Source organism: Sinohyriopsis cumingii, chromosome 10, assembly GCF_028554795.1.
Source record: "Sinohyriopsis cumingii isolate HCF-2022 chromosome 10, ASM2855479v2, whole genome shotgun sequence".
Taxonomy (NCBI): Eukaryota; Metazoa; Mollusca; class Bivalvia; order Unionida; family Unionidae; genus Sinohyriopsis; species Sinohyriopsis cumingii.
The window spans coordinates 35,671,119-35,688,011 of NC_142970.1; the positions used below are offsets into that span (position 1 = coordinate 35,671,119).

Here is a 16,893-nt window from a genome sequence, read left to right on the forward strand (position 1 = left end):
AACATTTGTTTGCTTGCAGCCAGAACAATTATAAATTTTATTTTTCTGAACGGTACCCCTTTCAGAAGCTCTGCGTTAAATATATTTTTGGTAGAAATACACGAGTAGTGGAGGAGTTAGCATCACGTTTAAGCAAAGTGCTGATTTAATTTACAATAACATCAAATGCAGCAGAAGCGGATCCTGCTGAAGTTCTTTATCAAATTCTGCCAGGTGTAGTGCTTTTATTTCGCCAGAACGTCCTAATTACAATATCGGCTTTGCCAGATGACTAGCTATTACCGACCGCCATAATGAATTTTGAATGATGTTGTCTTTTAAGTTGCTGTAGACGATGGACTATTTATTCTTACTAAGTTATTCTCCTGATTCCAAAGATAACCCCTCCTATTTATCCCGTGCTGGAATTAGACAACCTTATTTCTCGATCTAACAACAAAAACGTTATTTTCAGGAAAAGCGTATGTACACACATCACGTATCTACGCGCGCAGTTTTCGGTGAAATGGAGAGTAGTGACACTGCCAGCGTGTTGTCCAGGCACGTTTTAATAGCGTTTCAACTTGCCATACAATAAGAAGACTGAGAGACAAGCAGTCGGGTATTTGATGATAAGGTATGACTCACATTGCTATCAGAGTTCATATCAAATATTAATTTCAAACGTGAACGTGGCGGAAAATAACAATTATTCGCGTGCTTATTTTATCCTTCAAGAAGCTTTTCAGAAATATCAGAACTTTCATTCAAGAAGTCAAATATCATTGGATGAATGAGCGAACTTGTATCTTTTGTCACTTTGACGTTTCTAACGAACGAATGAAAGATTGTTTGGCAGATATCGAAGTGAAGTCGACCATAACACCAGCTGCGGCCGCAAATTATCATACCTTTGCTGTAGTTACCACAGAAAAATGACATTGATGTTGTAACAACCCAAATTCATTTTATTTATTCCAAGATAAAATGCATTACACATAAATAAGCGTTTTTTTAACGCTGTATGAGTCAATTCAGACGGTACGCAACAAATTAGGCATTTCAATCAAACTTGTTGCAGTCAAAACGCCCCAAACACCACGTTCTGATGTTTACAACAAAATAGCACTGTTGCCGCTGATTGCTGTTGGTGATGCAGGCGTGATGTTGCCTGGGCTACTTGGAAAGCTTTCTGGCCATGGAGTAGTTAAAAAATCGAGCGCACGGTATGCTGATTCCTGAAATACAAGACCACTAAGTAATTATGAAAAAGTGTTCACTGGTATAACATTATTTCACGGTGTCTTCTCAAGTTACATTCATCGTATCCCAACTGCGAGAATTGTTTGTGATTCGGGTAATCTGAAAATCTTCACGACTTCTGTGATGGATTTGCCAGCAGCCGTTTAGTAAAGACAAAGTTCAGGATTTCACAAGCCGATATCACGATATGAATATTAAATACAATCGGAAATTAATGACGCCAGGATTCAATCTGGTCGTGTTTCAAAACGTTAGAGGACACGACTCGCATCTGATAGAAACAATTTCTTCAAGTTCCACAAGAAAATAGCGTGCATATTAATTACTCCACAGATATTTGTACTCTTTAAATGAGCCGCATTTCATAGACATTCTTCAGTTCATTAATATTTAGCCTGAGCAGCTTCTCAAAAATACAAAATCATTTCGATACACTGGAGAAATTTTTTTGTAGTGACAAGCTGAGACAGCGAACTCGCAAACGAAGGTACCCATTAGACTACATGACGTCATGGAAAAATATGATCTGACTGCCCTGCCAGTAAAAAAAGAAAATTCTACAGAAAGTCGGATGGCACTGGTATTTCTAATGAAAAGTACGTCCGCACTAGCAGCATCTGTGATAAGTTTTGTATCGAATATTTAGACCAGTGTCACGAATTTTTTTTTTTTAAATTCAGAAATACTGCTGCTTGCCGACATGTTTCAGAATTTTTGTTTTCTCTGCATGTGACATTAAATACGCGGGATCATGCGTGGTTGTATTCTTGTTCTGGATTATCGTTCAATGTTTCGCTCAAGCTAACGAAAATCAAGTTGGAGGTTTTCTCTGATATCGACATGTCCACTTTTATTGAACAAGGGAATACGCGCTGAGATTTAGGTCATAATAAACACTATGTGGGCAAACAGTAAATACTTGCCAGGCTAAGATGAGACGCAAAAATCAAAATATATTACCTATTTTTTATATTAAAGATTAATATGGCTGCGTCTCGTCGCATAAACTTTCTGTGGACTATTTTTATTGGATGAAGCCAAAAACGTTAATGGATAAATTATGTGGTGTAAACCATACAGGTTATATTTTGGACGTTGACTTAGAATATCCAGTTCATGGACATGACGCGCATACCGACTACACCCATGTGCCAGAGCCCGAGAGATTCATTTCCTTAACGTTGGAAGCACAGGTCAACGAAACATCAAAAGTGTTAACAGAGAATAACCTTACTGATTTAACAATTAACGGCAACTTTCAAAACATACTAGGCTTTGAATAAATAACAACGAGAAGGAGAAAATGAAGGATGTGCAATAGTAAACATAACAGAAATAAACTCTTCTTATAATAAAAACATAACAGAAATGCTTATTATAATAGGATGTTGTTTGGTGACAAACTGGGATGTGATTTATTCATTTACACTGAATTCAGTCTATGGTGGGTTATTGGATATATGTGGGAATACTTTGTTATACCTGACAATAATTAAAAAATATCATAGTCTCCTTTTATTCTCCGTTAACTTTATTTTTGTCAGAATCGTGCAGAATAATCTACGATACTTAACACCTTGACATTGCACACACGTGTACAAAAATGTGTGCTAAAAATAGTATAGTGTATTAGGAACTACTTTGTAAGCAAACCATGTACACTCATGTAGTAGACTTTAGGTTTTAGTTTATTATATTTGTTTGTGGATGAACTAAAACAGGAGTTTCGTGTCTTTGAAAGTAGAGATGATAAAGTGAACAATGTGGACGTGTTTACTGAGTCACAAATGAAACTTTTAAACAAGCAAATGAATGAACGTGATGTTTGCAATGTCCACGACAAAAGTAAGAGACCCAGTATTGAAAATACCATTCTGATCGTTTAAACAGTTATTTAGGAGAAATGTTTGTAACTTTTCGTTAATGGAATGGTTCAGACTATGACCACTGCCCTCTGGGATATATAAAATAGCATAGAAAAACATAACGAGGGCAAGGGCAATCGCATATCTATCAGAGATGTACCATTTTATAAGTGAAAGTACTAAATTTGTTGGGAAATAATGCAACTAAAGGTTTTCGTAGAAAAATAAGGGCCTCAGAGTAGCAACAGGGGATGATTTTTTCATAATTATAGAATATAAAAAAATGGAATGTTTTCTGCATTATTTGAGCGTGCAGATTTCAAAAAATGAACCATCTTTATGATATCTTTTCAAATAAAGTCACAGGAAGCATTCAAACACATGTACTGTCCACCATTTTTAATATTGGTCTTTGGCAATTTTTGAAAATTCTTGACCTCATGTTATTTCAAGCTGAAATTTGCATATTTCTTACATATATTTTATATAGAAATGTTTTGTGAACATTCAGCTTTAAGAATAAATTGACTTTTTATATGTTCCAGGTAATTCATAAGCCCTCTGTGCCTTTTTATCACCCCACCCCCCAACTTTTTTGCATGAAATACTATATGTTTGAGTCATACACAAGTTGAAATTATATGTTGCTTTTAAAATGGAATATTTTCGGCTTAATTTGAGTGTGCAGATTTCAAAAATGAGCACATCTTTATGATATCTCTTCAAATAAAATCACATGAAGCATTCAAACACATGTACCATCCACCATTTTTAATATTGGTCTTGGGTCACTTTTTGAAAATTCTTGACCTCATGTTACTTCATGCTGAAAGTTGCATATTTTTTACATATGGTTATATATGTGTTGTGAACATTCAGCTTCAAGAATAAATTCACTTTTTCTATCCTCCAGGTAGTTCTGAAGACATTCTGTGCCTTTTTATCACACGCCCCCTAACATTTTTGCATGAAATAGCATAATCATGAGTCATACCAAGTTGAAATTGTATGTTACTCTTAAAACCAATAGTGCATATTCATTACAGTGTTCTTGTACATATATACATTTATCTGAAATCACAATTTAGTAAATAACAATTGCTATTTTAGAATTTAGTTATCATAAGATATATTTGGTCAGTTTTCAGATCTATAAAATAAAATCAATGACAAAAGGTTTTCCACTAAGTTTTCAATACAGTAAGTCAGGATTTCTACAGTGTCAGCTTAGGATGGTGCAACATCAAATTTTGGATGTCCTAACTTTGCGATATTTTCATAATAATTCTGACCATTGTTTTGAGCAATATTACATAGTTCATGAAGTAAATACAATTGTGGTATCAGAGATAGAGGAGAAACTGGCACCGAGTTGGTTCTCAAGAAATATTTATAAATTATGTATTTGTTTAAATGGAGAAATACTACAGATCGATTCTTGGCTTATGATGACAATATTCATATTGATATTCACAAAAAATGGCATGATAATTTTAAACGAATTTGTTTTCATTCTTCAAAAATCTGAAAAATATTTGAACTTTTACCTCTTTTCCGTCCCTACTAAACATGAACATTTTAATTTTAATACCAGTGTCTCTAGATAAGAACCGTACGTAGAACAGATGACCTGACATTGATAATATCTCAGTGATCACAATCACATAATATTATCAATACGTCTAGTATCACTGAGTCGGTGAGTGATACTCCCGTCGAGTCTCTAACCTCGAAAATATATTACACAACAAAAGTTGTACAAATATTTTGTAATAAGTTCGGTATAATGAAGACAGTACGTCTGTATAATCCGATTCCTTGCTATAAACGTCTGCCTTTTCATACAATCAAGTTTTCGTGTGTTTTTGAACCCAAAATATGTCGTATTGTTGTCAATGTTTACATTTTGTGCGTACCCGTGTGCCGGGAAGAGTTACCGTTCTTGCTGCCATGGGTGACCTTTGAAAAAGATGTAATTCGTGGGTTCCGAAAATATTCGCACACATTTTACCATTATTCTCGTAAAAATAACTCCAAAGTATTTAAAAAGTAGGCGTAGGTGAGCGTATATGTTCGTTTATTTAGTTTTTCTGCGTTTTGAAAAATTCGGTTTTCGTTTTTATCCGCTGAATAAGTTGTAGAAATGGCCCAGTGTCATATACGCTAAATATAGACAATTGACCTTTCAACCATTAATACAGTTGGATGTAATAATATCGGCTTTTTACATATTAAAGCGGAGAAAGTACCGGGTGTAATGAGGTTAACATTTTGAGAAAACGTTAATCTTGATCGCCAGTGGCCTCTAGCGGCGTCCCCTGTTGCTACTCAGAGTCAATAAGCCAAAGACGACGAAATTTTCTATTTCCGCTGGCTGAATGGATTGTCCACACACCCGCTACTTTGCAGTTTTCCGCATTAACTTAACTACAATGTTTTCGATTTAGACTAGCGATAGACGCCATACAGGTCATAACATAATTGGGCTCCCTACAAGCAGCATGCAAGTGGCATAAACATGTCTTCATTAGCTGGTAATACAAATGGTCAAAATTATACTTACATTTTTGCATCTTGAATTTCCTCAAAATGTACTTTCTTTGTTCTGCAAATTCGAAATACACGAGCTATTCATGGGTTCTAAAGCGTGATTAAACATGTCATAATTGTACTGTAATTTCGACTACATTGCAACTGCAATAACATTCACCATTCTTCACTCAAAATGAACTGAAATTATTATTTATATTTATTTGTTGATAATTTAAAGAGTTCATATTTTTCCCACATTATGATTCTAAACATGCAATGAAAGAACAGAAACACACGTGTAGCTGAGTCAAGACGTCCCTCCCTGCTCAGATCACATGTACGTCATGTAGAACTGACACAGCTAGATCCAGTCAAAGATCAGTGGAATTGAGTAGAATTGACCAAAAAAGGGACAAATCCATTCATTCCCGACCAAAGGAAAAGGTGTTGCAATGCGCATTCATTCTTTAATTTTAAGCGGACCAAAAGCGACAATTCTTTTTGAAAGTGATGTCAAGCGCTCGGCTAAGATCAAATTTAGCTGAGAGGAGTTATGTGCGCATTAATATTGTTGTGTGTTTATGAATCTGCGCTTGTGTATTTAGTTTGGAATACAGCATACATTCAATTAATTTGTTTCCTGCAGTGTATTTTTTTTACATATAATTAAGTATTAGGTAGAAGAAAAAAATGAGTATATAATAGCAAGGTTACTGCATTTGTATGGGAACCTATTAACTCGTTTTCTTGGATGGATACTTTACTCCCACGGGTCTTGCAGTATCCATCCCATAAAACTAGTTCATATTTTGCCAGACAGATGCAGTAAGCTATGAGTATCCATAATCAATGCCAACGAGTATGTGAAATAGACTAATCTAAATGGGGAAAGAGTAACATATTTTATTTCAATTAGACAATAAATATAATGTACTTTATCCACACAAAATGTAAATTCTTTTATTAATATTTTATTATAAGATTGAATGATCATGGTTGGGTATTTATCGATGTGTACATTTTACCTAATCACTCACAAAGTATTAAAGTCCGAAGGATTAGGTAACAATATACATATCGATAAAAACCAAACCGTGATCACTTAATCCTTATAATTCCAATTTACTTCCTTTCTGTCATCATGTCGCAGATTTCATCAACAAAGCATTCACTTTTAGGTATCTCCATGTTTTCTTTCATTAACCTCATCACTGCGACGGAATACTTATCCCCATCTTCGCCTGCCAAGAGTTGTCGACTCTTTCTATAATCATATTGGGCAGAGTGTTAGAGCGGGTCATGCCACTGATTTAAGGAGCTTGTTATGCTCATTTTTAAAAATAAATAAATTGGTTGATGTTAATTAAACCATGCTATTCATTTCTTTACATTACGCTTGAGTATGACATGTACTTTTATAGCATCCATTTTTTTTGCTTTCTACGCATTTAGATTTTTCAAAAGCAAAATGGGGCCCCGAGTGGCCGAGTGGTCTAAAGCGCTCACCGTTACGGATCACTGCCATCTCACCTCTGTCTGCGTGGGTTCGAGTCCAAGACTTGGCTAGCGTGGGTACGTGAGAAAGCCTGCCAGTAGCTTCTCATGGGTCGGTGGTTCTTTCCTGGGTATTCCAGTGTTCTTCCTCCACCAGTTATACTGGCCGCCATGTATAGCCTATCTTGTGCTGAAAAATGGCGTTAAACCCTAGAACAACAACAACAACAAAAGCAAAATTGTGTCCACTTGTATAAGACCCCTTGCTCGTCAGATGACCCTGACCTTTAATAACAACTGATGGAACATATTGTCAAGACACACTAAATTATGAAGATTGGCGTGTAAAGCCTGCCATATGTTTTCATTGGCAAAAGGGGTGAGTTTTCCAGCAGAAATGACTATGCAATTACATTGTTTTAACTTCTTGCAAATTTTGGTCGGAAATACGGACATGGGTGATGCTTGTTGTTATTATTATTATGGTGTAAGATTTTGGTATAGATGAAGGTTCACATAAAATGACATAGAATTTGGGAACCAAAATTAGTCCGAAGAATTTACCAATGTATTTTTTATAAAAAATCATGATCACTATCACGTGACCGTTTATATCCAATTAGATTGCAAAAAGTTCAGTCGATTAATAACAATTGGAATTATACGGTTTTAAGTAATTCTTCAGTAGTAAGTCATTGGGATACAAAGTGTTTATCTTTAATCAGTAGTAAGTCATTGGGATACAAAGTTTTTATCTTTAATCAGAAGTAAGTCATTGGGATACAAAGTGTTTATCTTTAATCAGTAGTAAGTCATTGGGATACAAAGTGTTTATCTTTTATCAGTAGTAAGTCATTGGGATACAAAGTATTTATCAAGTAACTTTCTTTAATCTGTCTCTCCATGCAAGATATTAATTAGCATGAAAGAAAACTCGCTGATTATTTGCATTGAAGTGAATTGAAAACTGCGGATCCATACATGTATATGCAAGCTGTGATTATTCATTCTCTTCGAAACTTCTTGAACTGTTTGTCCATCATATTGCATGTGTCAGGTGTAGTGCATCTAATTGCTTTGACCTGTTCATTCACTCCGATGTTGTCAGATTCGTTAACGTCTGAATGACAGGTTTTGTGGTTGTCAATGTAGAATCTATGAGGTTCCCATGACAACCAATGGTAAAATCTTGCATTATCTCATATCATTTTAGCCATCAAATTACTGATAGATGGTAAGATCTTAAAGTATTTAAGCGTTGTTACTAACAAGTATAGCGTTTCCATAGCAACCTATTTAGCTACACACGAAACCATATAAGATGAGGTAAGAGATCTGTAATGTCTACTGCAACACCATCTTTATTAATCTTTATTATTATTTTTGCAAAATAAGAAGGCATTTATCACAATAAGCTTAAAGGATAATAATAATAATAATAATAATAATAATATGTCAGTCGAGCACACGTTTATATCAAGAAAATATTTGTATAGCACTTTTCAGATGCATTTGGCTTACTGACGATTCTGGTTCATGGAATCTGTTATTCGTAATATTGACAAACTATACGCGCAGTAGTGTTTTTGGCTAATAATTATGTGAGGGTATATCGGTCAGGGGCACGTTTCAATTGATCCGCACTTTGACAACCACTGCGACTGATTTTCTTTTTACAAAATGAAGGTAGGAGTAGTTTATCAAATTAGCCTGCATTTCTGAGGAAGTGCTGTTTGATACAGGGTGAAACAAGGCAGGATATTTGTCTGTTGAAAAAAAAATAATTAATATTTACAGCAATAAGTCAGATCAAATTCATGCGTGTTTGTTAATCTGGAGTGTTCGAATAAACATCTTCGCGCGAATATATTTTGTTACAAACGACGTTGCTCATGTGCCTAATCTTTTATAAAATGTGTAAATATGCCTATTTCAAGATCAAGGTCCCCTGAAAATATAAGTGTTGTCCAAATAGTGAGATGAAAGTTGTTGACCAGAACGCATTCAATAACTGTATCCAGTGACTTTACTTAATGAGCAATGTAGTGGATTTCTAGAGACCTCAGCAAAGAAGGCTGAAATTGAACTATTGAACTTATTGTTGTTTATTTTCAGAGAACTGGTATCGACTCCGTAGACTTGGATAAATTTTGGAACCCTAAATTGTACATCGAGAACGCTTTAGGAGACCCCAAGGAGCATATCCGCCACCGCTTGATATACGACGACAAGGGCGAGGCCTATATATACCAGAAGCGCATTGTTAAGGGGACCTTCATGGAGAACCTGGAGCTGAATGATTTCCCGTTTGATGTCCAGGTTTATGTCACGCATACTGGCAAAAGGGGATTGATTTTAGTTAGAATATTAGAACAAGTATTATTTTGAATTTAGTTCATTTTGCTACCGAAATATATTGCATAGGTAAACCGTGCATGTATTGAAAATGTACAGAGAAAGAGGCATAACCTTTGTACCTATTCCATGTAGCTATAAGAAAATCCTTCAGTTTTTCAGTCCTATCAATTAAAAGGCCCTTTACTCGGAATCCATATAAGTCACTGTCTTGTAACTTAAAAAGTCCTATGTCAAACTAAATTATTATGTCATATTTATTTGCTACTATGGTCTGTTTTCTAATCTATAAGACTAAAAAATAGTTTCTCTTTATTGTTCACGCTTGTTCATACGAAAAGCAGACGAACTTCATTGTTGACAAACACGCATACAATGGAAAAGACATTTAAGTATTTCTTCCATTTCTTGCATTTATCGAAGCTAATCAACAATTTTTCACACACATATATGTGATATGTGAAATTTGTCTGATTTAATGTAAATGTGGGACACATTTCGGAATCATATATTGTAACACTCTTATATCCATCATAACACAGATAACAGAAAGAGAAGAATGTATACAGTTATTACATATCTCAACAGCTCAAAGAATTGCCATCGTAATGGAGACCTGACAAGGGATCGCGCTAAATAACTATACTGAAGAATCAAAACTATGTATACTGGTACGTGGCAGCCCACACCGACGGTAAACACGAGGTAAATAAGCTGCTACCATCAGCACTCGCCACGTGCCACGGTAATTTGGTCGACCAACTAAATAATATACACCATTGATAATAGTGTACGCTGGAACAAGACCCATAGCTCATACTATAGTTTTCGCATTCAAATAAACACAATTACAACTTTTCACTCCCTATTCCGTGACAGGCGACTCTGTCTATCATGGGATACTAAATAGGTGTGACGTCAATTTTACATAAAATTACTATAACAAAATTATATATTCACAGCATAGGGATAGAAATTTGTAAATATACTTGTAACCAAAAGAACAAATGAAAACCAAACTTAAATTAAATTATAAAAAGATGGTGACGTAATCTCAAGAGTCACTTTCTTGACATAAAATGTGCATGATGGTTACTCTGTAATGGACTATATATGGCTGGAAATATGAATTGGTCAGCATGTGAACATTGTGCTGCATACGTTTTTCTTGTCCTTTTCAATTTCAGTTGGAAACGATACTGAAGAGATTCATAAGCAGCATACACTTTTTATTATATAAAGGACTATTCCCTTAGAAACACTAAACATAGGATTATATCCTATGAAAAACTTGGCAATGTACATATTATTGCATAAAGGATTATAGTATCCTATGCAAAACTTGGCAACGTACATTTTATTGTATAAAGGATTATATCCTAATAAAATTCTGGCAATGTGAATTGGCAGTATCATCAATACTTGGCAATTGAAATGAATCTGGTTTCGTCCCACTGTTCACTTTTCTATAGTCTGTGCATAGCGGAAAGTATTACCTGATTTCAATACAAGTATACAAGGTGAATTCTAGTCATTTTTTCTCGGTGCTATAAAATCATTCTCTAGCAAATAATGAATATCGTTTTCAAGCATTCCTGTTTGAGAGGGCTCATCATGTACGGATGTGGAATCTACAATTTCAACATCATGGTGGACTTTATTTGTTCGTGCACGAACATCTTGAAACAAGTGCTCATATTCAAGTAATAACTGCTTTAGTTCATTCTTATTTTGTAGCAGCAGATGTGAAAGTTTCTGATCCAGATGTTTCATAATTTCTGAACTCCGAAGACTTGTTACTCCAAGGTCACTACAGTCCGACTGCATTACATCACTTAAATCTTCACTGTGTTGGATATGTATGACTAAATTAATTGCATGATTAACATGGGTATCTCTATCAACTTACACCTTTAATATAGTTATATAGCAAAGTTGTTGTTTTTTCGCATCCCAGGAGAATTAAAGATGTAATTTAAATCACTCAGTTTCTTTTCAACTGAATATGTACATAACCTGATGAGGATTTTGTAACATGGGCAAGAGAGCCATAAGTCTATCACAATCCTGAAAACTCCAATCCTTTTTATCTTTATAATACAATACTTTCATTGTTCACTGAGCAGACTGCAGATTACTTCATAAGCTTTTGACAATTTGTCTTAATCGAGAACATTAATTTATGTATTTTCATTTGAAAGAATGTTATCTTTTAACAACTTCAGTGGTCCAGGGACAGTGTGTCCAAAGACTAGTTCAAAGGGACTAAATCCTAATAATTTCTGAACTGATTCCATACCTGCAAATAGCAATTAATGAACGCCTTCGTCCCAATAGTTTCCAATATCAAAAACAATATGACCGAATCATAATTTTCAAGGTTTGATGAAATCGTTCTAAAGCCCCTTGACTTTCAGAGTGATAGGCAGAATACTTGAATTGATGGGTGCCTAATTGATGCATAACTTGCTGAAACATTCCAGACATAAACTTTTACCCTTGATGAGATTGGACCGATTTTACTATTGTTTTAGTTTTAATATTCCTCAAAGGAATTGCCTCTGGGAATCTTGTGGATACTTACATTATGGTCAACAAGTATTGGTTGCCTGACTTGGTCTTAGGTAAGGTACCGACACATTCTACAATTATTCTGCTAAATGGTTCTTCAAATGCAGGAATAGGCTGCAGATGAGTCTTAGGGATCTTCTAAATGGGGTTTCCTATCATTGGTAAGCGTGACAAGATCTACAGTATTTACAAATATCACATTTAATATGTATCCATTGAAAGGGATTCAAGATCTTATAGTAAGTCTAATTGACTACTAAATGACCAGCCGAAGGTTGGTCTTTTTTCCATCCAGACCAACAATTTCCTGTCTATATGACCTTGGAGCTGCACAGTTATAGTTCAATAACCACTCGTCAACAACAGGTACCCCAGGTCGTCTCCATTTCTCATAATGACCCCATTTAAAAAATTAACAAACCGGTACTTCTGTGGCGTCAGTTTCACTAAAAGCCCTCTGAAACAAACAGGATATCTCATGACTGTCGTTTGTCACCTTAATTATAATAAAGAAACCTAGTATTTAAAAGACAGTCACTCTGATCAATACCCTTTGGTTGATCCAATCAAGTAGCAAAAGTGATCTCATCGAAAGCCTAACCAATACATGTGTCTGCTAAAGGAATACTTTCCTGATCAACATCATTCTCAAGAGCTTTCTTTGCCATAGCTCTAGTAACTGCACAAGCTGGGTATAAATCAGCGATGTGTTTTTTTCCAATAGCATAAACTTTCTGATTCAAACAAGATCTGTCAGTTACAAATGGATTAAGTACAGCCTTATATCCAGCTAGATCATTGCCTAGTAATCAATGAATACCCTCGATAGGTAAAGAAGTATTGTTCAAACTGTCAAGGGTCTTGAAACTATGCCTGATGGCAAATTTGCTTAATGGAGAGGAATATTAACAAAGCTATGTACGAGTACGACTACCTGAATTTCACTAGAAGACTTCTCAGAAAAAGCAAAGTATCTGATAATAAAAGACTCTGAGAAGCTGATGTGTCTCGAAACATTTTAATAAGGATATGACTGGCAGAATCAGACGTGAGTGATATAAACCCCTTCCACATTATTAGTTCATAATTCTCCATAATAAAAAATACAGTTGTTTATTTGACCTAACACATGTATTGCTTTAAATACATGATCCCTTAGAAATAAGAGCATTTAGAATAGACCTGTCTTTAATTCGTTGCTTAGTTTTTAATTTTGTAGCGATCAGAAATAACATTCCCTTTCTTCTTGCACTAGGTATAAGTAGGAAGAGATAAAGACTTCTGATCAATCTTATCAGAAACTTGATTTCTAAAAGTTGTGCCAGTTTGAAATTTGGAAGTCCTCTTATTAGGCTGAAACAGTTTATTTTGATCAGAAGACTGCTAAGTGGAAGACTAAATGACAAAAGAAACTTAATGAGCTAAGGAATATTCGTCAGATGTACGAGCAAATTTTCTAAAGTTTCGACCTTATGCTCGTCAAAGTAAGTCTTAAGGTCACCAGTAATGCAATTCTTGAACTCTTTATAGCTAATGCGTTGTCTGAGATTTTCATAATCTTGACTAACTGTCTTGGCTTAACACCACCTATAAAGTAATTGCTCTTTTTCTCTTGCAAATTCGATATGGGTTTGTCTTGTTTCTTTTATTATAATTCTTAACCTTTTGTCGATAAGTCCCTGAGACTTATCTGGTTAAGGAATTTATCTTGTATGGTTATGTGTTGATACCTGGTATCAATGCATAACCATACAAGATAAATTCCTTAACCAGATTATAATCGGCACTTTGTTGTGCTGACTGAAAAGTATATGTCACCAGCTTTGCAAACAAAAAAAATGCACTTTGTATGAACAACGTCCAATATTCTCTTGGCCATTTCAAATTTTGAGGAATTTTTTGTTCAAAATGAAGACAATATTTATCTACTTTCCCTTAAAAGGGGGTACTAACCTAATGTTTTTAGTAACATTAAACCTTGAATTTGTATGTAGAGTGGGGGAGGGCATTTCACTTGTTAGCTGTAATTATTTTATTATAAATTGAAATTCCCATCTTTCTTTTTCTTTCTATCTTCATCTGCATTTTTCTTTCTTCCTTTTCTGTTTCTGCATCTCCATTTTCCTCCCTCTTTTATCTTTAATTGCAACTTCAACTGTATGTTATGTGAAGCGCAAGCTTTCTTAACCGGATTTCATTCATGCCTTTTAATTTCAATTCCATGACGTTTAAATTATAGCCAGATAGAGACTCAATAATCGAATCCAAAACATATTTATCCAAAATCATTCTTTTCTACCAAATAGTGGACCAAAATATTTTTATTTCTTGCTTCGTTAAAGAAACCGTTGCCTCAGAAAGATCATATTATCTGGAAAGCTGGGGCAATTCATCTTTTGTCAATGTGTCTAACTCTTCCTGAGGAGAATTGTTTTAAAAAAAGTCCTCCACTTGAGATGATATTGTAAAACTTGCTGCCTTCACCATAGATTTCGAAAATGTGAAATATTACCTGGGACTTAGAAAATTCCAAAACAAGATGAATTTAAATTTCAAAAACAAAAGTTTGTGATATATTTAAAAACAAATCGTATCCCAAGACGAGACTTCGGTTTTCTATTACGATTCAATGGTCTTCAATTAAGTAGTAGAAAAGAGTGAGAAGAAATGAGCTTTGTAAAATTCAACAAGTAATTTATTTCCCTGAATATAAAGTAAAAATGTATATATAAAAACCTTATGGTATTACGAATTAAATCCGAACAAAATCGTAGAGTTACAGACACAGCTTCTAATGATTAAAGTTTTGAATAAACTTCAATTGAAATCCAAATTAAATTCAACGCTGAAACTGTTGACGTGCTAGTGCCAGTTCGTGTAATGTTAATGTGCCATCAGTCTTTTGTTGGTTCAAAATAATACAGTCCAAGAATGCATCCTTATCTGAAAATTCAGTATAAGTTTAAGTCTCTATTTCCAAGAAAATTTTTGGTGGAGCACTTTGTATTTCCAGAGAAAAATAACTTGAAATAAATTGTTTGAATAAACAAATTCCAGCCCAAATAAATTACTTAATACAAGATTAATACAAGTGTTTCTGCCAAGAACTTACGACACGAATCATTAATATCTAGAAAAAACAAGATTATATTGTCCTCTATCTGACATGAAGTCATAATTAGCATTTTCTAAACTGAAAATGAACAAATTATTACCTAATGGAATGTTTCCTTTTGGAAGGTTACAAATGTTTACAAGATAAGATATAAGTTACAATTTGAAGTCTACTTCTAAAATTATAATATAAAATGCAGTAAACAACAGGAAGACCCGGCATTTCATGGGTTATTTCCAAAGTTCTAGACTCAGGTTTAGATAAACAGGTTTATTACAAAACCAAAATTAATGATTTAGGTTAGGTAGAAATTACCTGATTTAGGACAAGGTCAGGTCCAAGATATAATTATCCATAGCATATAATGAAAAATAAAAATTAAAATAAACTAACAAACAAGCAATGCAAATTAAATACACTTAACAATCATTCGAAAAACTAGGCAATGTGCATCGTATTGATCGGTTAGTGATCTTGTATCTAGTTTAATAGTAGTTTAGTTTTCTAAACGTTAGCGCCAGACGTGTTAAAATGAGCAGAATAAAATGTATAGATATCACAGAACAGACATATTCTGACCTTTTTCACAGAATAGCTATATCATGATCTTTATCAAAGAATAGCTTTATCCTGACCTTTATCATAGAGTATATATATCCTGACCTTTATCACAGAGTAGCTTTATCCTGACCTTTATCACAGAGTAGCTTTATCCTGACCTTTATCAAAGAATAACTTTATTCTGACCTTTATCAAAGAATAGCTATATCCTGACCTTTATCACACGGAGTACATATAACCTCACCTTTATCACAGAGTTGCTATATCCTGACCTTTATCATAGAGTAGCTTTATCCTGACCTTTGTCACAGAATAGCTTCAACCTGACTTTATCACAGAGAAGCTTCATCCTGACCTTTGTCACATAAGAGCGTTATCCTGACCTTTATCACAGAATAACTTTATCCTGACCTTTATCACATAGTAGCTATATCTTGACTTTTATTACAGAGTAGGTTTATCCTGACCTTTATCACAGAGTAGCTTTATCTTGACTTTTATTACAGAATAGCTTTATCCTGAAATTTATCACAGAGTAGCTTTATCCTGACCTTTGTCACAGAATAACTTCATCCTGACCTTTATTATAGAGAAGCTTCATCCTGACCTTTGTCACAGAATACCTTTATCCTGGCCTTTATCACACAATAGCTTCATCCTGACCTTTATTGCAGAGAAGCTTTATCCTGACCTTTGTCACATAATAGCGTTATCCTGGCCTTTATCACATAGTAGCTATATCTTGACTTTTATTACAGAGTAGGTTTATCCTGAAATTTATCACAGAGTAACTATATCCTTACCTTTATCACAGAATAGCTTCATCCTGACCTTTATTACAAAGAAGCTTCATCCTGACCTTTGTCACATAATAGCGTTATCCTGGCCTTTGTCACATAGTAGCCATATCTTGACTTTTATCACAGAATAGCTTTATCCTGAAATTTATCACAGAGTAGCTTTATCCTGACCTTTGTCACAGAATAGCTTCATCCTGACCTTTGTTACAGAGAAGCTTCATCCTGACATTTGTCACAGAATAGCTTTAACCTGACCTTTATCACAGAATAGCTTTATCCTGACCTTTATCACATAGTAGGTATATCTTGACTTTTATTACAGAGTAGGTTTATCCTGAAATTTATCACAGAGTAACTA

General features: G+C 34.5%; 1 protein-coding gene across 10 annotated transcripts in view; it reads left to right on the forward strand.

Annotated features, from left to right (window-relative positions):
• LOC149789869 (uncharacterized) overlaps positions 1-16,893 on the forward strand; it is a 186,489-nt gene that overhangs the window by 119,675 nt on the left and 49,921 nt on the right. For all 10 annotated transcript variants that reach the window (XM_089971872.1, XM_089971871.1, XM_089971870.1 and 7 more), the window contains one exon: positions 9,249-9,452. In XM_089971872.1, coding sequence (XP_089827998.1) covers positions 9,249-9,452 — 204 coding nt within the window. The remainder of the gene's footprint in view (positions 1-9,248; positions 9,453-16,893) is intronic.